Genomic DNA, 26194 nt, shown 5'->3' on the forward strand with positions numbered 1-26194 from the left:
CCCCCAACCCCTCCTCCCCAGCCCCACCCCAGAGCCCTCACCCCCAGCCAGAGCCCTCACCCCCTGCTCCAGCCCAGAGTCCCCTCCTGCACCCCTAACCCCTCCTCCCCAGCCCCACCCCAGAGCCCGCACCCCCAGCCAGAGCCCTCACCCCCTCCTGCACCCCAACCCCCTGCTCCAGCCCGGAGTCCCCTCCCACACCCTGAACCCCTCATTTCTGGCCCCACCCCAGAGCCCGCACCCCCAGCCAGAGCCCTCACCCCCTCCCGCACCCCAACCCCCTGCCGCAGCCCAGTGAAAGTCAGTGAGGGTGGGGGAGAACGAGCCACTGAGGGAGGGGGAATGTAGTGAGTAGGGGCGGGGCCTCAGGGAAGAGGCGGTGAAGGGGGCGAGGCCTTGGGGAAGGGGCGGGGCTAGGGTGTTCGGTTTTGTGCGATTAGAAAGTTGGCAACCATACCAAATTGTCCCATCTTTCCAAGAACCATTTTTTCCATGACAAACTTTCACCCACTTGTAGCCCCTCCGGTAGGGACATGCACTGGCGTGAGTGCGTCCACCTCAGGACATCCATCTGAATTTCCCTAATAAATACAAGCCCCAGGAAATATTTTGCTACCTCCAGCAATGACATTAGCCTGGCCATTGGTTGCGATTTTACAGTATTTGGTGGTTTTTCTTCAAGCCCCAGCTCCTAGAGTCAACTGATACTGCGAGAATTTCAGCTTTCAGTTAAAAAAAAAAAGAGTATGTTTCTAGCCCCCGTGGCTGTGGAGAGCAGCTAAACATGGCCCCTAAAGGCCACGCTGCTGGAAGAGAGATTAAACAACGCCCAAAATTGTTTTGTTTTAAATCTCGTGCTTTTTAAGCCAATCTCATCATCTTTGGGGGCCTGTTTCAGGATCCTGGAATCTGTCAGGTCGGCGATACCACCACAAGCTCATTTGTCACATCAGGACAGAGATTGGGGACAGGGGGCTATGGGACATCACTGCAGATGACGCAGGGATCCTACTCACACCCCGAACCCCACACAAATGAAACACTCCCAGGTGTCACAGAGCTGCACTTAGTTTATTTCTCCTCTTTCCTTTCAGTGATTTGATACCTTCACTTCATAGTTTACTTCTCAGCCAATCCAGACCCCCCATTTGCTTAGGGAACCAGGGTGGCAGAGGTCTCTTTGCCAGCTCTCCCTCTCCCTGCTCTAATTGCACACCCGGAGAGGCTCATAGTCCTGCTCGGTCAGCACCAGGCCGGGGCAGAAGAAAGGGTGCAACGGCTCCTGGAAGTTGCCCCTGAGGGTGCAGATCTCTGCCATGCACTCGGCGTCATAAAACCCAACCCTGCCGCTCTCATAGTCCAGGCAAATGCCCACCTTCGTGGGGCTGGAATCCAGGGTCAGGAGGGCTGGGGGTGAGGACAGGGCATAGTAACGGTTGCCTGATATCTTCCGAAGGGCCCAGTACCCATTTTCAGGGTTAAGATCTTCCGTTGCCTTGCGGTTGACACAGTGGCTGGCTACCCCAATCACCCAGTTGCTTTTGCCCCCAACGCTCACCTCCCAGTAGTGCCTGCCTGAGTGGAAATCCTGAGAGCAGAGGACATAAAGACATGGCTCAAAGCGCTGGGGGCTCTCCAGGACAGCCTGGGCACAGGGTCCCAGTTTTGCCGATTTCAGGTTCTCAGAGAGCTGCAGGTGCGAATGGGCTGTCTTAGGGTCCAGGGTGAGGCACTCCAGTGCAGACCGCATCACATACCCCAGCATCCTTCTGCAAACCACGTACGTCAGAGAAGGGCTGGAGAGGACTGTGGGCCTAAAGTGTCTCAGCTCCTTGCGGTGCCTGGTCAGTTCTGACTTTAGATGATCCACCTGGCTATCAGCCATACCCATTAGGTGCCCATCATGGTCCTCCACCTCACTCAGGTAATCCATTAGCTCCAGAACACAAGCTGCCCTCTTGGTGATCTCCGTCACCCTGGCCTCCAGGCCGCTGAGTACCTGCTTCTCTTCTTGGCCAATCTTGGCCATCACAGATCGCTCCTCAGCATACAGGAAGCTGTGCATCTTCCGGAAGTCCTCCATCACCTCCTCCTGAAGGGACTGCAGGTCACTCTGAGTAGCCTGGATCCTTTTCTTGTAGGAGCAACGGAGCTTTTCCACACCCTCCTGAGCTTCCAGGAAGTTACAGACCACGTCTTCCATTTCTTTGCCACCACTCTGCTCCACTGGGTGCCTCTGAGGAGCCTCCATGGCAGAGCCACTGCCCTCCTTCCCTCTGCTGCTTCAGCTGCACTGATGGGAATTTAGCGGTGGTGTTTCCCCACAACTGGATCTGCCAGCACTCCAGCAGGGTTGCACTTCCTCAAGACAACAGCTGTCCGAGCTGCACAGGAAGCAACGTACTGCAAAGCCCAGCCCCACTGGCGCTGGGACAAGTCCTGGTTCCCAGTTCTTCCCTGCAAAGAGCTTAAGTTTCAGTTTCCCCTGAATGCAGTGGGAGGAGCCCAGTCAGGTACTTCTTGCTTGTGAAATCTGCTGGTGTTTGCCAAAGGCTGGCGACCTCTCCCTATCTACAGTACAAAGTTTGTTGTGGAATAAAGGCTGAGTTTGAAATGCCCACCAGGCCTGCCATCTGAGCACATCTGGATTCTCTTACTGTGACATTCTATACCATGGGGAGTGCCCTGTAACCCCCCTAGTCCTCATTTATATATAATTGTGATCTTGCATATAAAGCAGGCTGTGTGAGGTATCAGGGGAAAGGTTACGATCGGCTGAAACCTATTGTTCCATCTAAATATGTATATCATCAATTCATGAGGTTATGAGAATGTCCTGTATGGTTTTCACTAAAATATGCTGTGGGTTTGGGAGGTACCCAGATCCTAGCTCTCCAGAGACAATGACAAGGGAGGTAACCCGCTGAACAGAAATCACCAGCCATTGTCCAGCAAGGGAGCTACAATGCAATGACTCACCTGCATAAGGCCACACCAGTGGAATTCCTCAACCTTGCCTGGCCCACAAGCAAGGCCCACAAGACGTGCCCGAACTTGTGTTCTCCCAGCACGTGAACTAAGATCATAAAACAGAACACATTGGCACTGGCCACATGCTGGACCTTTCTCCTGCCCCCCACCTGTGCTGCAAGCCACAAAGATACTGAGAAGACTGAAGACTCCAACAGAGGAGACTGGCCCAGGTTTAAGGGACAAACCTGTATATTAAGGACTGCAATATCCAGTGGGTGAGAAAAACTGCTTAATCTAGATGTTGCCCAGTTTAATAGGGTTGAGAGTTTAGACTGCGTGTGCTTATATTTTATTTATTTTGGTAACTAACTCTGACTTTTTGCCTATCCCATATAATCACTTAAAATCTACCTTTTTGGGGGGGCAATAAACTTCTTGTACTATTTATCTTTACCAGTGAGTTTGTATGAAGTGTGTGGCAAACCTGCTCAGGTTTTGCGAAGGCTGGTGTATATCCACTTTCCATTGATGAAGTGGTGAACCAATTAATAAATTTGCACTGCTTGTCTTGAGCAGTGCAGGACGGTATATTCCTGAGATACAGGGCTGGGAGCTGGGGGGATTTGGCTGGTGCCTTTCTCTGTGTGTTTCATGAGTGGCTCTGGCAGCATTCATGCCATCTAGCTGGGTGTGGAGCTCCACATGCGGTTGTTCTGAGTGATCCCAGCGCCTGACGGGGTTTGCTGCTGTCACTAGCAAAGCATTGTGAAAAACAGCCCAGGCTGAAACATTAAGGGGACATAGAGGACCCACGGTCCCAGGCTGCATCCCGGGGATCCCCGTCACACTCACCTCTCTCTCACCCTAATGCCTCCTGTTCTGTGGGTGCGTGAAATCTCCACAGCAAGGCAGCATCGAGGCCAGATTTATTTTGCACTAAACATAGGTTCTGCTGGGTGTGGGACGAAGCTGCCTCAAATAGCAATTGTGCACGATGCAAAAGGCGGAAGGTAAGGAGGAATCCAGCTAAACTTTTAAAACCAGCGGCCAGGGGCAGATTCTTCAAGCCACAGGCTGCCTCCGCTGGCCTGCCGTTTGCCTCTGGAGTAGGTGGAGTTGTGTTACAACAGGCCGAAGATACCCTGCTCTGTGCAGATGGTCCGTTATACAGGGTGTGGAGACAGTGACATTGTCCATAGGTGCATAGATCTGAAACCCAGAAGGGACCGTTTGATCATCTCGTCTGACCCCTGCATAAGAGAGGCCAGAGAATCTCACCCAGTTACCCCTAAACTGAGCCCAATCGTTTGGCTAAACACCTTCCAGAAAGGCATCCAGTGTGGAATTGGAAGTGCCATGGGATGGAGAATCCACCCCTCTCTCGCCCTGCAGGTTGGTAAATCTGTGGTGGCACCTGGAATTGCAGATCCAGCTCTGAGATTATAAAGCCAGAGGAGAGAAAACAGCAAATCAGTGGCCCTGGTGTTTCTCACCCATGGCACCAGGGGCAGCAGAGCTTGTCAGGGACGGGGCTGGAACAATTTGTATGGTGCGGCTGCTGAAAGCCACTGAACAAAACTCTAACCCCTGTACATGGCGGGAGCCCCGCATTTGGTTGCTACTCTTACTTGAAACCAGAGGGTGCTGCTGTACCCCGCAGTCCCCCCCATGCTCCCAGGCCCAGGCCCCAGATTTTACACCTCACTTGAGCAGGTGGAGGGACGGGAAGTGTCAAGGGAGGCCTTGCCCCTCCCTGAGAGTGAGGGGAATGAGCTATGCTACTGGCCCACTGCACTTGGGTTTCACCATGATCTCCAGGGTTTAGATCAACCCTACGTGAGACCTTGATCCGCTGGTCCCTGGGTCTGTCCTGAGCCAGGATCAGCGTCCTGCAAAGCCAAGGTACAAACCAGTGAGCACCCCCCGAGTTTACCCCAGCTCCCCCGCACCCTGTGTCAGCACAATGGCTGGAGGGGGCCACCCCACTGGAGTGCAGCTGCCCTTGGTATAAATGAAAGCCCCACGCAGGACAGGGTGAGGTACCAGAGGAGAGTGGTGATGCCATTAACCCTTTCCTTGCCACAGCGCTCTGTAGAAGGCAGGGAGGCAGCGCTGGCAGCCAATATGTTCGGCAGCAGGCTGAAGGTGCCAGGAGGCCCTTGGGTCCAGGGTGCTGGAAAAACCAGGCTGACACTGATTGGTAGCCCCACATGCAAGCAGCAGGGTGCCCTATGGTGCCTCCCTGCCCCCACTGCTCTTCAATGTGCCACTTCCAGTCTGCGGCAGAGTCCAGGGTTTCCTGCCAGCGAGGAATACCTGAGTGCTTACGTCCTGCCTCCCTTCACCCTCTGGCGGACAGAAATAGCTCATGACATGTCTTGGCACCAGGTGGAGTCTGCGGATCCGGGGGTAAGTGCTGCTCCACACGTCAGCACATGGGAATTCCAGCGTGCAACAGAACAACTGGCTTCTCCTTTATTCTGGTTGTGAAGGGAGAAGGAAGGGAGCCCAGGGGCAGGCAGGTGCGGAGGCCGGCGAGCCGGAGCGGGGGGAGGTCCCGGCTCAGCGCTGGTCTTGTCACTATTTGAAACATCCAGCCCTGTCATCACACAAGTGTGAAGTGTACGGGGCCCTCGCTGCGGCTGCGTGTGTGCAGGGCTGGAAGGGAGCTGCCCGCTCGGCTGCCAGCTGAGTCATTTCGGAACTGGGACTGGAGCTGGGCGGATGGCAGTAAAGCTTGGGCCCCCGGAGTCCGCCCTTGTTAATGGGGCCGTTTGCCAATTAAAGAGGGGAAGAGGAAAGGAGGGGGGAGGCAGCCTGTGAAAGCCACGTGGAGGGCACTGGGATTTAGCCCAAGAGCTGCAGGAACGGGGTGGGGGAACCCTGGGAAGGCGTCGGGTGGAAGCCACGGAAGAGCATTGGCTCCGGGAGAGATGAATCGGGTTATGCAAGACAGCAGGCTGGTCCACTGGAAGAAGGCCGTGGGGGTGGTCTTCTGCTGCGCCTGTCTCGGCAAGCGGAGCCCCCCAGGGAAGGCGCAGGCGTACCCTGAGCAGAATAGGACACTCAGCCTGACCTCCCACCGCAAGGTAATTGCTCCCTCCCCAAGGGGCCATCTCCTCTCTGCAGCGCAGAGTCCCACCTGCTCCTAGACACTCACAACACCACAGGGGCAGCGCAAAGGACAGCCTTGGGAGCTTCTGGGCCTGCTGCCTGCTGGCCTGGGGACCCAGCCCTGCCAGCGTGTAAGCCAGCGTGTAAATCTTTTGCATGTGCACATGGCTGTGCATGCATGTACAAATGTGTGTGCCTGGGTGTGCGCACGGATGCATGTGCCCGTGTGGAGGTGCACGCATGCACTAATGTGTGTGCGTGCATGTATGCATGCAAATATGTACACACTTGTGTACATCCTTATGCACCCACACAGCGACTGGCACGTGTAGGTGCAGAGGTGTGGGCTGAGAGCCAGGAGTTCTAATCCCACCTCGGACACCTGCGTTGGGCAAATCTCTGTGCCTCAGTTTCTCCACTTGTACAATGGAGGGATGTGGGGATCAAGTGGTTCACACGGGCCCAGTCTGTCCCTGAATTCAGGACAGTTGCTCGAAAGTTCTTTGTAGCTCGATGGGGCCATAGACTAAGTGCGTGTGTTCACGGGCCTGCCCACACCACAGCAGTTCCAGCGCTACATCAGCAGGGCTCTCACAGCTCCAGCCAGTTCCTGGTGTCATCAGTAGCACCCTCTCCTCCCTTCTCCATGGAGTCCAGCGGGAGCAGGATCTCCACGGCAAGGCACGACGCAGCCTCAGCAGGTCCGTGTGGAGACTAGTTAGCAGCCACCAGCGGTGCTGGCACACCAGGATGCAAGCCCAGATTCAGCATAGCAACAATCCCCACCTCAGAACCAAATCTCAAACCTTCTCCAGCTCCCTGCCCCTCCAGAGGCGGCTGGAGCCCCTTGAATTTAGCCCCACCTCCCATCACAAGAGGCGGCTCCTTCATGAGCTCCCAGAATTCAGACGCAGGTGTCCCAGGCATAATGTCAGCCCAGCTCCCAGCCCCCTGGCCTCCTTCCAGCCTCTCTGCATCCCCTCCTCCTCGCCGCTCCCTCTGCTGCCTGCCATGGGATCCTCTGTCTGGCCCCTCCAGGGTTGTCGCCTCTGGCCGTCTCGCCCAGTGGCGCGTTGGTCCCACACGGCTGCGGCTTTGGGCAGACGCCTGGAGTCCCTCGCACTCTGGGGCAGAACTCACGGGTGTGTGTACACGGACGGGGGTGCAGTGCATGGAGGAGGGGCAACAGGCATGCATGGTGCTGAGGGGAACGGCTAGGCATAGGGTTGTTGTCCTGGCTGCTAGCGGGAGCGCTGTGGCCTGCTCTTGTTTGGCCCAGGAACATGGGACCCCAGGCTGTAGGAGCTGGGACCCAGAGCTGCGTGGGAGTGGGTCTGCACAGGGCCCAGAGGCGGCCTGTGGAGTACAGACATCCCGGGGAGGCTCTGGCCAGGCCTGCCCTCCGTCTGGCAGGGCCGGTGGTAACGGCACATTGTGCTGCTGATTTACTGACCTCTGTCAGGGGCTTCTCAGAGCTGCCCAGGGCAGCAGATCAGCCGCGGAGCCGAAGCCGGTAACCCAGGCTCCCTTTCTCTCTCCTGCCCCGTGCCCACCTCGCTGCCAGCTCACTCCGCTGCGGCATCAGGCTGCTGCCGTCCTCCTCACCCGGCGCCCTTGTCCATGGTCTCTGATGGCCCTGCACCCTCCCCTCCGGGCATCAAAAAGAGCAGCCGTCCTGGGCCCGGTCCAGAGAGCAGCCCAGAGCCCATTCCCACAAGCCACACCGACCACGGGGGCCAAAGCCGGCGGCAGGCCCCACATTACCAAGCCCCAGCTCCCCCCGGTCCCCACATGGTCCAGCCGGATTGCTGATGACCAGGGGGACTGCGTGATTGCTGCCACCAGACCCATGTGGAGGGGGTGTCTACCCTGCAGAAACAGGGGGTTTTACCTCAGGTTAAAGCAGCAGTGAGGATGCGGTACTGCAGTTTTGAATCGGGATTAGCAGCTTGTTCAACCCCAGGCTGCCCTCCGGGCTTTAACCTGAGCTGACAGCGTCTGCTCTGCTATTTTAACCAGTGTTAAGAACACCCCTCTTTTTCCAGTGTAGACAAACCCACAGAGCCCCTGCTCCTGGGCATGACGGGGGACAATACAACGCAAAGCCAGCCGAACATGGCTGCTCTCGGAGCTGGCGGACTCGGGCTAAGAAGCCCATGTGGCCCCGGCTTGCAGGCCCCTTAGCGGGAGTGAGATGGGGCGGGGAAGGGAGGCGAAAGAACAGCCTCGGTCTGATGCACTGCAGCCCTTGCTCGCCAGGCCTGGCCCACGGCTGCTCCCGGCCCCGGGGGATTGGCGCTCCATACTGCTATGTCCTGTCGGGTTTTTCCCCGGGTGGCCGGGCTTGCGAAGGCGCCTGAAAATGCTGCTATCCTGAACATTCCTGGAAAGCAGTTTTCTGTTCCTGGAAACCTAAGCTCAGCCTCTGTGCTGCGCGGGGATGGGAGGCGGCAGCAGCCAAGCCAGCGCTGTAATTGTACAGCTATAAACAGCTTTTTCTTTCCTCGGGATGCCAGGACTGACTTTCCCTGCTGGACAGAGCAGGCTGGCAGGCACCAGCCTCCAAAGCAACCCAGATCTCACTGCTGCTTTGCCAGCGGGACCATTCGCCTGGGAGTCTTGGGAGAGTAAAATGTCTCTTGTCAATCCAAACCACTGGGGCCCTTGGGGGAGGAGGACTGTAGTGATGGAGGAACCCCACTCTGATCAATTTGGGGTGACCCCTGCCCCCTTCTGGGGATTGTAGGAAACATCCTCATTCATCATCACTGCTCCAATCCAGCCTCAGTCCTGATTGTGCCCCCATCTACTGGTCCAGCCAGGTCTCTTCTGCTTGGGCAGGACTTTGGGACAGGGATTGAGTCATAGATTTCCTCTCATTTCAGCCTGTTTGAATCCCGACTGAATGCCAGCACCGCTCGGATGCACATGGCACTGCTTTTTAGAGCATGTGATGTTTGGTCGGGGTAATTGGACAGTCAGTGAAATTAGAAGGCAGCAAATTTAAAACTGATTTAAGGAAATACTTTTTCAGATGAAGTATGATTAGCCGGTGGGACTCCCTGCCACATGATATCAATGAGCTTAGCAGGATTTAAAAAAGGGACTGGGCATTTACATAGAGAACAAGTATATCCAGCATTAGAACAGAAAGGAGTAAAAATAACCAGGAGGAAACTTTGAATGGGAAATAAACCTGCTGGCTTCAGGGTCCAAGACAGCCTCTAACTCATTGGTTCTCAAACTTTTTTTTACTGGCAACCCCTTTCACATGGCAAGCCTCTGAGTGCGACCCCCCCCTTATAAATTAAAAACACATTTTTATATATTTAACACCATTATAAATACTGGAGGCAAAGCGGGGTTTGGGGTGGAGGCTAACAGCTCGCGACCCCCCATGTAATAACCTTGCAACCCTCTGAGGGGTCCAGACCCCTAGTTTGAGGACCCCTGCTCTAACTGATGGGGGTTATTCCATAAGTGACCACTGGGGGGGGTTCTCACGCCTGATGTTGGGCCCTGTTGGAGCCGGGATACTGAATTAACCGGACCCTGGTCTGATCCAGTCTGACAAACCCCATTCTGCAAATTAACTCCATGCAAGAGCCCGGCTCCAAGTGGCAACCCTGGCTCTGAAATTCCTCCTCCCAAATATTAAGTTAGCCCTGGTGAAACTAAAGGCTCCCTGGAGACTGGGGGGGCCTTAATTATCCACAGAACTTCCTCCAGGCCCTGCCCTGGGCTCATTTGAACCTTGACCTCTCTACTGAGACTCTCCAGTAGGTGGGTGACAAGGACTGGGATGCGGACAGAGCCCTGACCCAGCTCGTGTCATGCTGACCACCGAGGAACTTTTTACTCCACCTCCCCATGCCTGATTCTCAGGGACTTTCCGCCCCCCTCTGAAAGGACCTATACACCCCTCTTCTCCCTTAGCATCAGGCTGGCTAATCAAGTCAGGTTCTTATCCCGCCCCCATCACCGGTACCTGAGCACCCTCCACCTGTGCATGAAGCGACACAGCTAACATCCGTCCCATGTAGTTCCTTCGCTCTTCCCCGCTGCCTGGGGGTGGCTTGGGCCTGGCGTGGCTTGTTTGGGCAGGCTTTGGGTGGGGAACGTCCATGCTGCTCTGTGCAGAGATCAGCGAGTGCAGCTCACAGAGGAGTGCCCGCTGCACCGGGAGCCGAAGGCGGGGAGATCTGGGATGGCTCTTGGCTCCCACGGGAGTTTGTTCCAGTCTGAGACTGGCCCCCAAGAAAGCTCTGCGGCCTGCACAGACAAGCTCCTACCGGCCTTCCCGCCAGCGCCCTGGGCCCTTAGGTAGGACACCTGGGTGCAGGCCCTGTTTGGCCTCTTGCTCTGCTGAGCTGGGAGTGGAGGCAGCTGTCTCGTTGCAGAGCAGAGAACCGTATGTTGCTCTACAGCACTCTCTGGTGGACTTTCCTGACAGTGTCAGACGTCTGCCAGGGGGCTTCAAGCCCACAGGGAAGCAGAGATGAGGTGACACTTGTAGGGTGGGTGGGTGGGATGTTCGGACAGGGACCCTAGCCTGGGAACAGGCAGTCACAAATCATTGGGTCATTAACCCCGAGTTCCTAGCCCTACAAGTCTGTGCGAATTGGCCTCTATAAAAGCCAGGGCTGGTACTCACAGACAGTTAACGACCACAGTCCCTTGCTAGGCAGGCAGGTAAATACCCTCAGCCCCAGTTTAAAAATTGGGAAACTGAGGCACAAAGGAGTAGGGGAAGAGATTTGCCCAAGATCCACATCAGAAAGTCAGTGATAGGGCCAGGAATGGAACCAATCTCTCCCCACCTGATGGCTGCAGGGTTAACATACAAGGAGGAGGCATGACAGGGAAACCAATCTGAGACCCACAGCTAAAGAGACCGCCTTATGGACCCCACAGCCTTCCCAGTGCCTTTTATCAGCTGCCTACAAAAACCAGCTGGCTGACTTTAAAGAAAGAAAGAAAGAAAGAAAGAAAGAAAGAAAGAAAGAAAGAAAATCCAGCTCCTCCCCCATGGACGTTCTTGGTGCTTTTCCTAATCAGAGGGGTTTGCTCCTGTGTTCTTCGCCAAGTTATTCTCTTCCCATCGCTACTTTTCACCCCACCTCCCCAGAGGTGGCTGCATCCTCACTTGTTCTGTATACAACCTGTGATGCAGACTGGGATTTTTCGCAGTGAAAGGCACTGCACAAATGTTAACATTTAGGTTCCAATCTGGTCCCCAGCAGGGAACAAACGTGAGATTTTGCAGGATTAGCTAAAATCTTATTAGCTTCCTAGGAAAAACTCACAGAGTTAAATTAACTCATTGCTTAAAATGGAATTTATTATAGGCTGACTTTACTGCTCTTTTTTGCTCTGGCTGGGGGCCTGCATGCTGGATGGAGTTTAATCTAGTGAGAGCAGGTGACTAGGAACCAGGACTCCTAGGATCTATTCCCAGCTATGTGAAGGAGTGTTGCCAAGTGAGGTGGAAGGTCACAGGTTTGGCTGGCAGAATTTCTGCCGTTCCCAGGTCTGCCACTAACTCACTTTGTGGCCACACGCAAGTCACTTCAGCGCGCTGTGCCTCAGTTTCCCCCACTACAAAGTGAAGATACTGATCTCAGCCTTGAAGGATGGGCAGGCTTTGAGGCTGGATTCATTCACGGTCAATAAGCAAGATGAGATTCTCTGATTAAAGATATTTGTTGGCGGTTAAAACACATGTCCTCGCTGGGGGTCTAGAAAGACGTGTGCTCCAGCTCACAGCAGAAAACGCAGGGGGCACCTCAAGAGCTTGTGGGTGCTGGTAGGGAGTGTGTGTGGGGGGGTTGCTGCGCAAAGGATCCCTCTTCTTCAGTCTCTCTTTCCCCTTGTGCACAAAGCCAGCAGCAGCAGCGAGCTATAGCTGGGAAATTACAGTAAAGCAAGAGCCCAGATAAGGCTCCCAGCTGGGGCCGGTGGTTTGGAACAGAAATGGTCATAACTGCTAGGAGAGGACAAGAGGACGCGGAAGGGGAGCGCTAGGAAGTGGGCACCATGGGCGAGGTAGGGTGGGCTCATTGCCCCCGACGGATGGGGGATTCTAGTCTCTCACTTTACTGCTAATTCTCTTTGTGGGGGGCTGGTCAGTGGGTCCCTCAGGCCCACCCTTGGGGGTCCTGGCACTGATTTCAGGGTCATTGCTGTTTACAGACGATTGGCACCAGGGAGGGAAAAGGGGGGTCACATACAATGCCATAGCCAACACCATGGCTGAGGGCTGGGGGGAGCCAGAGCCTTTCACTGGCAGGGCCTGGTGGGATGCAGTGACGGTCTAAGAGCAATGCCCAGACACCATGGTGATGGGTGCAGTATAAGAATCTAGACAGCCAGAGGGGGGCCTCCACTCAGTTCCCATGGCGCTCCCCCATCGCTGGCACTAACCACTCCCCTCACTGGCAGTGAAGCTGAGAGCTGCATGGGCTATAGAGAAGCTCTGGGCTCATGAGGGTTGGGGGAGCTGTTTGCACCGCTGTTCGCACTTGGTGGTTCTCCCTCTGGGTGCCCGGTGTTCTCCCAGCGCCCCGGGTGCGGCTGTGTGTGCTGGGGCTGAGGGACCCTTCCTGTCCTCTCCCACAGGAGAATGTGGAGCTGGGGATGTCGGGGCGCAGGATTCGGGCCTGGATCCGAGGGAGATCGCTCCGCCTCGCCGCTCAGAGCCAGGGGAAAGGTAGGGAACGCCCCGCCGCACGTGGCCAGGGCCGGATTTCCAATTAGGCACAGTAGGCACGTGCCTCGGGGCACCTAAAAGTTAAAAGTGGGTTAAAAGTTTAATTTTTTTATGGAAAATACAGAAGTCAGCTATAGGCGGAGGGAGGGGGGGGGGGCGCTGAAATGGCTCCTAGGGCATAAATCCAGCCCTGCATGTGGCTTGTGACAAACCCACAGGAGCCGAGACACCCTCCCGCGAAACAGGGTCCCAAGGAGCCTCACAACCCCGCCGCGTGGCGGCTCACCGTCACCTTCCCTGCCCCACATGGGGAAACGGGGCTGGGGATAGAACCCAGGTGTCCTGGCTCCCTGCCCTGGGCTCTAGCCCCAGCCCCCCACAAGCGCTGTGTTCTCCCTGGAGTGCACCGGACGCTGCCCCCTGCCATCCCCGCCGGCCAGCCCAGCTTCTGGCCCAGGGCACTGCAATCCCACAGCCTGGCCAGGCGACTCTGCCCCATCCGTGAAGGACTGTTGCTAAGAGACGGCTCAGGAGTGTTTCAAACACCGCTGAGGCAGAGGCCGTCCTCGGAGGGCTGCTGGTTGGGGGCAGCGCCGGGGTCCGAAACTCCAAGAACGTGAAAAGGTGCCTACAGGCCTAGTGATAATCCACAGCGAGAGGGACAGAGCTACCCAGAGAAATATCTGTCTCTACGCCCCCGGCCACACCGATCCACTCAAGTGATTGATTTCTAAGGCTCCCAGCGTGCCAGTCACCACCATCTTACTGTTCTGACGCCAACAGCCACAATCTCTCATCGCTTACATTTCGACGGCTTCGGTCTCTTCCGTCCCCGTGGGTCCCAAAGCCCTTTGCACCCACGGGAATCGCTTGGCCTGCCAGTGGGCTGGTGGGGGGACAAGACAGCTGTTCAACCGTGCACTGTCGCACTGAGGACGTGAGGACAAACAGATCGGGGCGAGGTACCTTGGCAGAGCTGGGTAGATAGGGGAAGCCGGAGGTCAGGACGGCTGTGTGCATGTATCTGGGAAGGAGCGCAGCACGCAGGGGCTGCTTGCACCGCGATCGGATTAAACTCCGTCGAACCTGGTGCAGCCACTCTGCCCAGCCAAGGCTGCAGCGACAGGGGACGGAGGGGGACTTCGGTCACCCCATCGCACTCCCTGCTGGGGACCCCGCTTTCAAACGCCCAGTTAGTGATCTAATCCAGCCCCCCTGCTGGGCGCAGGCCTCTGTCGAGTCCGGTGCCACCTGGCGGGAAGTCTGTGTGATTGCAACCCTTGGGTAAAAGCAAGAGGAGGCTGTTTATAGACAGGAATCACGTCTGACACTAACCCCGGGCCACAGATGGCTTCGCGGCCATCAGTGCACTGCCCGCCACTGCCATGCAGACCAGCAGGACAATGGTTAGAGGCAGAACCCAGAACCTCTTGCTCCACAGCTCCAACCTCCTCCCATGGGTGCTAAAGGAGCACACCAATGCGGCTACACGGGAGACCCCGTGGAGTGAGTGCGGAGCTGGGCTGTCCTGGGTTCTAATCCCAGCTCAGGACTGAGAGCCAGGACTCCTGGGTTCTATTCCCAGCTCTGTGACGTGGGACACGCCCCTTCTGCCTCAGTTTCCCCACCTGTGAAAGGGGGATCAATGTCCTGACTCCACTCCCAGCGAGAGGGGCCGGGGGTTAACATGTGCAAAGCTCTTTGGGATCATCGGAGGGGCGGGGGAGCAGGCCAAAGGCAGCCTGGGCGAATGGGAGAGGCAGAATGAATGAGGGATGGGGAGTTTACAGGGCTTGTTCCCTTCCCCTCCTGGTGGGAGCCCCAACACCCTCAGGGGAGGGGGAAGCTGCAGCAGATGCTGGGTTGCAGCTGATTTATTGAGCAGAGGGTCTGCTTGAGTTCTGGGAGTATTACACTAGTGCTTAGAGACTGCTGGGTGCAGCAGCTACATGGGACAGTCCCTTCCCCCAAAGAGCTAACTAAGCAAGAAGATCATTATCCCCCTTTCAATGGGGGAGGGGGGGAAACTGAGGCACTGAGCGGGGACATGACTCGCCCAAGGTCTCACAAGGCATCTGGAGCAGAACGAGGAATTGAACCGAGGTTTCCAGAGTCCCAGCCTCGGGCTATAACCCGCATCAGGACGTCCGAGGGCCAAGCCTGGGATGCCGACTCAGCACCTGGCCGGCGGCACTGGCTGGTCAGGCTGATTGACTAATTCCTTCCCACCCTGCATCTTCTCAACAAGCCATTTCTCAGCCTGGTGGAGCAGCCTTAGCCCCAACCGACGATGAGGGTGGAGGGGGTGGGGGTGGAATGCACCCACACGGGCTGGGTTTAGCTGATCTCTGGGGCTTGCGTCCAGGGGAAGGGGGCAGACGTTGAGGTAAGGCAGGTGCCCTGGGTACGGTCACTGGGCTGGGCAGAGCGGCCAGTGCTGGGAGAGTCCCAAACTGGCTGAATGTAGGGCTGACTGTTTCTCGGAAGAAGGGATGGTGGTTTGTGGTTAAGGGCCAGCACTGAGCCTCCAGACTCCAGGCTCTATTCCTAGCTAGCTCTGGAAAGACAGCGGTTCCTAGCGCATCGGAGCAGGACACCTGGGTTCTATTGCCAGTTCTCTGTGCTAGGTCCCTTATTATTAATTATTTGAATTCAGGTTGCAGCTAGGAGCCCCGGTAATGGGCCAGGTGCTATGCGAACATATCCGTGCCTCGGTTTCCTTATCTATAAAATAATGAGCAGCATGACCCTCCCCTCTTTCCCAGCAGAAGGCAGAATAATGCTTGTAAAGTGCTAAGAGATCCTGCCACAGAAGAGTCAATTATTACCCTCTAGACTAGAGGCTCTGCTCTCCTGCCGAAGGGGGAAAGTACCGCCAGCTGCTGTCGTTAGGCCACTGGTCTCGCCTAAGCACTGCTTTCCAGGCTATGCTTCTCCCCAGCAGGGCGTTGGCGCAGAGAGCCGAGAGATTGCTTGCTTGAGGCTGTGTGTGCTGGCAGATCGCCCAGGGAGGGTTAGTATGCTGTCCTCGGTGCTCCGGACAGGGGCTTCGTTGGAAGGGATGTTCCGGACTCAGAAAGGGGCGTCAGCGTGGACCCATCTGCGCAGGGACCAGCGAGGCATCCTGACCTACTCCCCACACTCGAAAGGGCAGCACTGAGCAACTGCCCCAGTGCAATATGGGCAACTCCCCCCTCCTCTCCTAGCTCGGGCCTCTGCAGGAGCAGGGTGCCAGGCCTCATGGTGCTGCAGGAGCAGCAGTACCAGGCGGGATGAAGCAGTGCTTGGAGCCAGCATGGCTGCGGGGGACAGGACTCTGCGTTAGGTTCCTGCCAGGAAATCCGGCTGCTAGAGTCCAGCTCCGTATCCACTGGGTGCCACGATTTGTGGAGCGTTTTGTCGAGGGATCTGGCCAGCTCGGAGTGCTCTGAGACCTCTTGTCGCCAGGGGTCTAGACACCAGCTCCCCATGCCCCTCAGAATGGGTTTAATGGATGATTGTTTATTATTCGTGTTGCAGCAGCACACAGAGGATTCAGCTGCATAGCCAGGCACTGCACAGATGCCTAGGGTGTGACAGTCCCTGTCCCAAACTGCGGACGGTCTGAACAGACCAGGCAGACACAGGGCGGGAGGGGAAACTGAGGCACTGACTTCTGTATTGTCATGGATTGTCCAGGCATTGCACAGAATTAACAGACAAAGCCCGAGTCCCTGTCCCCATTTTGCTGTCCTGACCCCAGTGCAGGGGAAACCGAGGCACAGAGTAGAAAAGTGACTTGCCTGAGGCAAGATTGAGGGGGGCAAAGCCAGGATCAGCACTGAACACCTCGACGGGCTTAGCCCGCAGAGCTGGGGCCAGGTGTTGGGCAACAGACACGCAGGGGATGGGGCCGCCTCCCCCCCGCCCAATGAAGGACGACGGCTGCTTCAACAGCATCCCCTGTCCCCACCCAAGCCCTCTCCTCCAGCTGCAGAGGGAGAAGTGAGGAATGTGTGCTGCAGAGCCATGGGTGAGTGGGTGGGGGTCTTTTTTAGCTCTGACGTCTCCCCATCCGTCACAGTTGTTTCTTCCACGGCCGGGGTTGAGAGAGGACGGCGCGGGGGAGGGCACTGATTGTGTTTTGAATTTTGAACATTAATCCCTGCACGTTGCACAAGAGTCTGGTGGAAAATGCTGTCCCAGCACTTTGTCAGGATTTACGACTCTACTGCTGCTGCTGGCTGGGCACACACACAAAACATCTCTCTGTTAAGAGCACCAGCTACCTGGAGGGGGCGCCACTGCAGCAGCAAAGGCACCTGGGCAGGAGCATGTGTGGGCCCAAACAGGCCGTCGGCATGCAAGCCAATATGATGTGTGCCCACAATGCACGCTCACCGTGCACCAGTGTACACCACACATACTCAGACCTGCACTCTGCACAGTCATCCTGCACAAGACTATAGCAGGGCTCAGAAAAGAACTAGATAAGTTCATGCAGGATAGGTCCATCAGGTGTCCCTGGCCTCTGTTTGCCAGAAGCTGGGAATGAGCGACAGGGGATAGATCACTTGATGATTCCCTGTTCTGTTCATTCCCTCTGGGGCACTGGGCGTTGTCTGCTGTCAGAGACAGGATACTGGGCTAGATGGACCATTGGTCTGACTGCTCTTAATCGTCTTATGTACCAACCTGCAATATGCAGCCAACCCTGAACTCAGACATGGACTACGCACACCTACCACTGAGGACGTGGGCAGTCATGCCAGTGGTTAGAGCAGAAGTCAGCAATCAGAGCCAATGGATAGGACTGGGTTAGCTAGAGTAAGGCAAGGCTGGATCGAAGGCAGGAGCAGGGCTGCAGGCACTATCACAGCCAGGGGGCGGTTCCAGGCACCAGCGCACCAAGCATGTGCCTGGGGCGGCAAGCCGTGGGGGACGGCCTGCCGGTTGCTGTGGGGGGGCGGCAGTCAGGGAGCCTTCGGCAGAATGCCTGCGGGAGGTGCCAGCCAGCCCAGACGTTAGTCAGGCACAGCTGGAAGACGAATTTGAACAGTCACAGAACAGAATGCCCGCGGCTTCGGCGGTAATTCGGCGGCGGCTATGCCGAAGCCGCGGGACCGGTGGACCTCCTGCAGGCATGCTGCCGAATCCACGTTACCAGCGGCCCTCCCGTGCTGCTGAAAGCCACCTGCCTGCCGTGCTTTGGACGTCCAAAAACATAGAGCCGCCCCGATCACAGCCGTGAATAAATTATTCCAGCAGGTGAAGCAAGCAGTGACCTGTGTCTGCTGCTGGCTTAAGAACAGTTCACTGACTCTCCCAACCAGTCAGGCAGCTTATAGACCAGCTACCCTGGTTAGATCGCCTGAGTCGGCCTCTGCAGTAGGCCCCTGATTCCTGACCCTGCACACAAACATGTGCTATGCATAGTCACTGTGCACATAGCTGCACTATGCACAACCACCGTGTGCAAAGCTGCGCCATGCACCTACACGGTACACAAGCGCACACTGTGCATACACCCAAGCACAAGTACCTGTGCCACAGATGGGCAGATAAGCTCAGCAGGACGAAGGCCAACACCGCACTGTCAGGTCACGCAGGGGACTCCCAGCCCCTTTGCTGTGCAAAGGGATCAGTCCGGACCCCGGAAGGGGGCTGTGTATGGAGAGGGACACCCCTGGAGGCGGTACAGAGGCCCGACACGCAGGGCAACCCTTGCCCCTGCCCTGAGATTTCCCCCACTGATAACAAGTTGGAGCCTGCGCTTAGGGGCAGCTCTATTCTGTGACTGTTCAAATTCGTCTTCCAGCTGTGCCTGACTAACGTCTGGGCTGGCTGGCACCTCCCAGCCCTCTCTCCGTACCCAGGCAGGGTAATAAACACCCTGGAGTGTGCTAGGCCCGGACACGGCTGCTCTCGTTCTGCCCATCTCCCCGGTGAGCCCTGAACGGTGCAGGTCAGACATATGTTGCTCTTGGCCAGGGGCCAGGCAGTGACAGGGCCCTCTGTGAGTTATGAAATCCATAATGAGAGTACTGAGTAACAGGCTGCCGGCCCCGCCTGGCACCCGCCCGTGAGTTCAAAGGGGCATAGAGAGTCCCGGACAGGGGAAAGACAAATCAGACCAAGAGAATGGTGCACAGGGGGTACTGGACACAACAGAGCCTCCATTGCGTGGGGCTCCCAGAGTTGGAGCGGCAGGAGGGCAGTGGGTTGAGATCGAGGGGCAGGCAGAGTTGTTGTGGGGGGCAGCCCAGGGCTGGAATAGCCAGGGGTCTACGGGCTGGCGTTGAGGGGCATCAGCCAGCCACGTGAGGGAATATTGCAGAGCTTCTGTCCACGCTAGGCCTGGCCTTCTTTGTCCTTCCTCGTCACCCCCCCAAGCGCCCCTGGACCCAGGAGACTCCAGATTTGCTGACCACCTTGGAATCCCTGGAACTGCCCCTTGTAAGCAGGTGCTGCTCCGGGCCTGGGCGGGTGCCTGGCATCTCAAGTCCTGGCAGGTGGCTCACGCCCCTGGGGTCGGGGCGCTGCGTTGGGGAGGGGTGGCATGGAAAGACATTCGCCTGCCTGGGGGACTCAAGGACACAGACCCCCACAGGGAAGCTGCAGAGCTGGAGGGGGTTGGCGTTAAAGCTGCTTCCACATCCAGGGCTGCTCTGAGGGTCGGTCCATAAAGCCATGGAAAGGCCTAGGATGGGGGACCCACCTCAACGCATCCCCACCGACAGGCTGTGCCTTTCCCCAGCTCCCCTTACACCCGCCAATCAGTCAGGAGGGGTTCATAACGCCGGGGGCGGGGGAGGAGTGCTCTTAGACGCACCCAGCCGGGCAGGGACGGGGAGGCACTAATCACACCGGCTGCCATAGGGCATGGGCACCCTGCCCCAGCACAATGGGCCCATTGATTCGGGGCAGGGCGAGGAGGTGCAGGAGTCTCGTCTGGGCCAGGGAGGGGCCCGTCGGCACCTGGCTGGTGCCAGGGAACATTCCTGCCAGCGAGGGCGACGGGGCTCGGAGCAGGGTCGATTCTGTGCAATGCGGAAGCCTGATGCGCCCCAGAGGTGGTTTGCAGGCCCGGCTCGTCCTTCGGGATGTCGGAGCCCCAATGCCTGTGTTTGGTGAGGGACAACAGCTTGGATTTATGTTCCTTAGTGACCGGGCAGAGCCTGCCCTGGGTGGGATCCAGAACGGGGCCAGTTTCTTGGCCAGGGTGAATGGCCCCAAAAGGGGAGACTTCATGTGGGGGGGAGGGAGAGCAAACATGGCAGCGGCTTGGAGCAATGGGCCTTCCGGGGGGTACTGCTCCCCTTCCTCCCACCCAACCTCCCCTGCCCCGGCTGCTCAGGGCAGCTTGCAGCCCCCAAAATGCCCGCAAAGGGTCGAGAGGCAGGTTGGCACCCCCAGAGGGCAGGGCCTACCGCAGAGAGGTCTGTTCCCCGGGAGGCACACACAGCCTGCTAAGAAAGTCCTGAAGAATTAAGCCTGTGACGGGGGAGAAGGGGAGACTGGCCCAAGGTCACACAGAGCGAACCCCGCTCTCCTGGCTGCTAGCCCGGTGCCTTAGCCACTAGGTCAGCCTCCCTCTCCAGGGCTGTGGTGATCACAGGCTCTTTCACGGCCTCCCGGGCTGAGTGAACCCACGGCCCTGTCTCCCTCCTGGTCCAGCATGCCCCTGTTCCCCTGAGGTTGGGACAAAGCTTGATGCGAACAGTGGGACCATGGGGTGCATGGGGATAGTTGGCATCTCCTAGTTCCCGGCTATGCCGAATCCTAGAGGCTCGGCTAAGGAGAAGGGGCCGGGCGTGGGCGTGTGCACGGGGGGAGTTATCAACAAAGCTACTGAGTTACAAAGTTAATAGCAAAGCAGGCAGCCACAGCGGGGCCCTGCACCTGCCACGGGGCCTTTTGTTGATCCTGCCGGGCCGGTGAAGCTGTTTTTCCTCTCTCCGGTGTGATGTCAAGCAGGGGGCGTGTGCTGCCAGCCGCCAGCGAGGCAGGTAGATAAAGGATTAGAGCGAAACAGGAATCCCCAGTTTTTCCGTCAAGCCAGCAGAGACGGAGCGTCTCCCCACCTCTGGGGCCAGGTAAGCGGCTGGTTTGCTCCCCCCACACACTAGTCTGGACGCGGAGCACAGTTTGTAACGCGGGGGCGAGGGCAGGTGTGTGACCCCATGCTCCTCCGGCCGGCAGGGCTCTGGGGCAATATCCCTAGTTTCAGACTAACGCGCTCTCTCTTCCGCCATGGCTCTTCTCTCGCTTCGTCGGTTCTTTGTTCCACCCTCCCCTTCCTCGCCTTCTTCCTTCCTCCGTTCCTACCTTTCTTCCCTTCATTTCTCTCCCTCTACCCCGCTTTTCCCACCTGCTCCTGCCGCTCCGGCCCAGCCAAGTGAGATGGGAACCGGGCAGAGGAGACGCCCTCGGGGCAGGAGAGCCGGGGCCCGTGCGGTGCCTTGCTCCTGGGGTGTCTGCAGAGGCAGGTGATAGGTGGGAACGGGACCCCCGTCGGCCATTGGGAAGGGAGTAGCCACAGGAAGGGTTCCCGGGGAGCACCTGTTTCTGGCTGCAGCAACTGCAGGGCAGACCCTAACGAAGCCAGGGCCTCCAGCGACGTGGTCACCTAGGGAACAAACTCTTCCCTGCAGGGCCAGGAGACTGATCGTGAGTCTCGGGAGCGAACCCGGAAGCCCGGAGTCCAGCACCTGACTGTGTGCTGGGTTTATTATCTCAGCAGCTGAGGGTGCCCCCCCCCCCCCCCCGGCCTCTGTCTTTGTGCTCCATCGATCGTCTCCAGCTGCCTGGGTTACGCGCGGATCTGGCACCTCCGCGATGTGGGACTTGCTCCAGGATGCTGGAAAGCGCTTGCAGGGGCAGGCGATGGTCAGGCCGTATTAGGGGTACCCAGGGCAAACAGGCACCATTGACGCTAGCGAGCGCTGACCTGATGCCACGGTGATGGGCAGGGGGTAAGGACCTAGTTAAGCCCGACTAGGAAATACAATAGAGTAGGATGGGAGGAGGCTTCTAGCGGGAGCGGCTTCTCCCCAGGAATATCCCAGCGGGGCCAGGTTACCGAGGAGAACAGCGATGGCTGGAGGACCTTTCTGAGGGCCAGATTTTGAGCTCGCAAAGAGGAAGGGCACAGAAGCCGGGGGACGAGGGGAGCCCTTCTTTACTCCTGCCCCAAGCTGGGTCTCTCGGCACCCTGCTCAGAGTCAGGGCAACGGACGAGCGAGACATAGCACACATGGAAGCCCTCTACAGTGTAGCCTGTGGGGGCCAGCCGAGCCAGCCCGCCTGGGACCCTGACTGAGCCCTGCTGGGGCAAATGTGCTTTGGCCTCTTCCCTCGGGTCATTTCCTCTGCTGCAGAGCCTGTGTCCAAGGATGTCAGCAAAGGGCCCACATCCTTCCTGCATCCCAGCAGGGCTTTGTCCCCAAAGCCAATCGTCCCTGTCCCTCCCATTAACCCTTCGAGTGCTGCCCGCCCACTTGGGGACCGCTCAGGGACGGCAGGACCCTACGTACATGTCCGTGCCCCCCCCCCGAGGTCCGTGAACCGGAGTCTGGCTATCCACTCGGCTGCCAAGCGAAGAGTTCTGCTCCTGCTGAGGTGGGGAGACTTCCCGGCCTCTCCCAGCCAGTGCCCTTCAGTCCTGTGGTCGAAATCACACCGACCCCTGCTGGGCCATGTGGTCTGGCACTTACTTGCACAAGAAATGCAGGCCAACAGCCTTTCTAGGAGACGCTTTAATGGCTGAGCTGGGAGGTGGCGGGCAGGTGAGGGCGTAGGTTACTGATTAAAGCCCTTGGTTTGTGTTTGCTGGGGGGGGGCGGCAGTGCTGGATGGTCTCTCAGCGGGTGGCAGGGACAGAACATCCAATGAATTAAGCTCCGGGGCACCCGTCTTCCCCACCCGCAGCCCATCAGCTCAGCCAGGCACGGCTGTCCTGAGCTCACCAGCAGGTCTGCAGAGCACTGGGGCATTCAGGGCAGGGATGAAAGAAGCAGCGTGTCCGTGAGCCAAGAAATGCTGCGCTCTGGCTGGTTGTTGCTGGTGCTTTGTCAACCATCACTAAGGCCTGTACGGGCAGGCTGGGCGGCTTCTCTAGTCGTGTTTAAACTTTAAACAGCTTTCATGGGCACGGTTGGATTTTAAAAGGTTCGAAATCCAAGAGCCTGGAAGGTTCTAAAAGGACCAAGCTCCTTGAGCCCATGAAGTTATTGATATATAACTGTGTTTTGATAAATGCCAGCCGTGCACAAAGCGCTCCAAGTCATGGGGCCAGAGCATCAGCCAATGTAAACTGGCCTGCACCCATCGCACTCTGCTGATTTAGACAAGCTGAGAATTCGGCCTGTTGTCCCTGCCCCAAAGCGCTGACAGTCCAAAAGAAAGTTCTTAAGGGTTCTAAAATCCAGAACCCACCGAGGTTTAAGGCGGTCTCCATTGTAGAACCCAGGAAGTTCTAAATGGTTCTCAGTTTGAAAACCCACAAAGTTCAAAAAGTTTGAAGTTCTAGAGCCTGTACTATCCTGAGAGATTCTTTGTTTTGGTTAGAAACTTAGAAAGTCAAAGAACCCGCCCATGTAAGGCACATACTCTAGAACCCAGGATGTTGTCAGTGGTTGGTTGGGGGCTTCCCACCTGTCCAGTTCTGTGCTCTCAGCCATCTCAATCTTGGAACCCCTGTTTCCCTGGGAGCACTGCTTTTCATTGCCTTTTGTTCAGGCTCCCTTGTGGCAGGAGATCACACAGATCTGTGAGGTCCCGGGGGCAGCGTCTTACAGGAGGTGGTTGTGATAATGGGCTGAGTTTCAGGCATGGCATCCAGGTTGCTTGGAGCATCAGACAGTGTTTCTCTGTGAGGTTAAGGAAGCGCCTTCGTGCTTTGGTTTGGCTTCGTTTGATTCCAATATACCAGTACATTTCCCCACTTCGAGCCCTCCCATCAGATTCTCCATTTGCAGAGCTCTGATCCGTCACAGTCTTTCCGCCTTGTCGTTTTGTCAAGGATAAGCTGTTTCCACACCGGGATGCCGCTCTATAATCTGCACTTGCCCGTTGGAGCAAGGTCTGGGGAGGATGCCGACTCAAGGGCCGTCTTCTCAAACTATTTGGATCAGGTGTCTCTACCCATTTTTGTGGCCCCTGTCTCTCCTTCTTGTTTGCTGACAGCTTGGAATTCACAGAATTCATGAATCTGAAGATTTGTGATGATCAGCGCAAATCGTAACGAGCTCGCTGGGTTTCAGGGGAGATGTAAAACTGAGGTCCCAGCCACTTGTGGCCATATAATTTTGCTCATGCTTCGCATTATAGGCCTGTATTCTAGCCCAATTCCAGCTCTGCCTCCTTAAATTCTCCTTCATGTTTCAACTGGATGCGGCAATCGTCACTTCAACTCTTGTGTAGCGTTGCGGCAACTGTTAAAACAGCTGCTGTGTTTCACCCTAGAGGTGGCTGCATTCAATGGAAAGTGAGCGGAATCCTGCACTTAGAAAACCAGGCTCAAACCTCAGTTTGGCTTGCGTTAAATCCACAGTAAGTGGGGGCCACTCTAGCTTTCCACCGGCGAAACCGAGCTCTGAACCTAGTTGTTTGGAAAGCCGCTTCGCAACGTCAGGCCTTGAAATTGCTCCCCCCTCCAGCGGCACGCGTGAACTTTCCAAGCACAAACACCTTGGGAAGTTGCTCTTGACAGAGCATGAGCCTGGGACCTTGACCAGAGACAGACAATGGACTCTGAGCTTCCTGCCCTACCAGGCAGGCAGCGACCTGCAAAGGGCTGGGGAGAGACAAATATGCTCCCATCCCTGGGGACTGTAAATAATAAATGAATGATTAAACCCTGAGATCAATAAGCCTCTCGCCTTGGCCTGTTGAACAAATTAAACTTTAAATGGGGCTGCTTTCTCCAGGACGTGCTGTTGTTGGCCGTGTACAGATTTCATCAGGGTTGGTTTTTTTAGAGAGGGGTGTGTGTGCGTGCAGGTGCGTGCGTGTGGTCGGTCTGTGTGCGCGCATGTGTCGGTGTGCTAATGGTCTGTGTGTGGGTGTGTGTCTGTATGGGTCTCCTTTTATTTATGCATCTCTCTCTCTCTGTGTGGGAGGGTGTGGGTATGTGTTTTGCATCCTAGCCAATGGCTTTGCCGTTAGCCAGGAAGTTGTTTTCCAGGAGTAGGCTCCCAGGCAGAGAGCAGAATACGTAGTTTGCAAATGTAGGAGTGGGCGGCAAGTGGCCCAACTTCCTGCTACACTTCATGCCTGGGCCGCTCAGCTGCCCTTTGTAGAGGTGCTCGGAGATCAAAGAAACAGACTTTTCTATGGAGTATTCGGGTACCTGGCTTTCCGAGGTGCAGTTGAGATTCTGGAAGCATTGATGTCTCCGAGTGTCTATCCGTTTGCAGTGTTGTTGTAGCCATGTTGGTCCCAGGATGTTAGACAGACAAGAGATATTACCTCACCCACCTTATCTGTCTGTCTATCTATGCTCTTTACAGAGTGCTTCTTCTGGTGGTGTTTCTCCCAGGTCGGCACCCGCCTCCTTTCACCGGAACACATTCGGTTACTTCAACCCTGTTTTGCCAGATTGGAGAGTAACATCCTTGCCCCACCCCCAGTGCCTCTATGAGCATCACATAAAGTAACGCTTTGGGGCAGGTCCCCTGGGTGAGGGGTGGAAGGAATCGGGCCTGGGACTCGGCAGGCAGACCCTACGAATCCGCATCCACATTAAAAGGGAATTAAATGGTCTACACTTAAAACTTGGGTCAGCGCCTAGCAACCCCCTGACCGACACAGCTGGGCCGCCTTAATCCCCAGGGTAGACGCTGCTATGGGGGCAGAAGAATGTTTCCGTTGATGTAACTAGAATCATTCTGGGAGGTGATGTTCCTCCACCGATGGAAGACCCCTTCTGCCGGTGTAGGTGGCGTCTACACTATGGGGTTATGCCGCCATAGCAACACCAACAGAGCTGTGCCGATATAGTCTCCGGAGTGTAGACACAATGTAAGTGGCTGCATTCAGCTCTGCATACACAGCAGGGCTTATGGTGTCTTCAGAGCGCTGGAACCATGGGCCCCCAGCCTCCCCATTTTGAACCTGTAACCAAAGAACCAGCTGGTTAATTTCAGCCCTTCGCTGGTTTTGTTTGGCCTAGTGGCTCAGCACAACTTCAGGCCACAGGAATTTATTTCATGGTAAGAAGTCCCGGGCCACCAGGACACTGTCATGCTTCAGGTTACAAACCCCTCACCCAACTGGGGGCCAGGAAGGAAATGTCCCCTGTTGGACTGTATGGATCAGGGAGGAGCATTATTGTGCAGGGTTGGACTTCTGTGATCTGTGGGACCTCATCCTTCTCTCTCACCGCAGTTTGATGCTGGCCTAGCTCTGTTGGTCAAT

General features: G+C 56.6%; 2 protein-coding genes across 5 annotated transcripts in view; one reads left to right on the forward strand and one right to left on the reverse strand.

Moving 5' to 3' along the window:
- Positions 1-475: 475 nt before the first annotated feature.
- On the reverse strand, positions 476-2810 carry LOC117869209 (zinc-binding protein A33-like). Its single transcript, XM_034755844.1, has one exon. It carries the CDS (start codon positions 2249-2251, stop codon positions 1205-1207), a length of 1047 nt encoding a protein of 348 aa, XP_034611735.1. The 5' UTR covers positions 2252-2810; the 3' UTR covers positions 476-1204.
- Positions 2811-5469: 2659 nt separating this feature from the next.
- GRB7 (growth factor receptor bound protein 7) overlaps positions 5470-26194 on the forward strand; it is a 48264-nt gene continuing 27539 nt past the window's right edge. Inside the window, exons 1-2 of one of the 4 annotated variants that reach the window (XM_034755807.1) lie at positions 5470-6062; positions 12706-12796. In XM_034755807.1, the coding sequence (XP_034611698.1) occupies positions 5907-6062; positions 12706-12796 (247 nt within the window). In that variant the 5' untranslated portion in view covers positions 5470-5906. Of the gene's footprint in view, positions 6063-6091; positions 6219-12055; positions 12133-12705; positions 12797-20073; positions 20872-26194 lie in introns of those variants that run through there. The other 3 variants (XM_034755809.1, XM_034755808.1, XM_034755810.1) reach the window with 3 other exon arrangements.

The sequence above is a fragment of the Trachemys scripta genome, chromosome 23, assembly GCF_013100865.1.
Source record: "Trachemys scripta elegans isolate TJP31775 chromosome 23, CAS_Tse_1.0, whole genome shotgun sequence".
Taxonomy (NCBI): Eukaryota; Metazoa; Chordata; order Testudines; family Emydidae; genus Trachemys; species Trachemys scripta.

Bases quoted from the DNA above. Each gene is read 5' to 3' on its own strand.
- LOC117869209 (XM_034755844.1), bottom strand. From the start codon at position 2,251: ATGGAGGCTCCTCAGAGGCACCCAGTGGAGCAGAGTGGTGGCAAAGAA.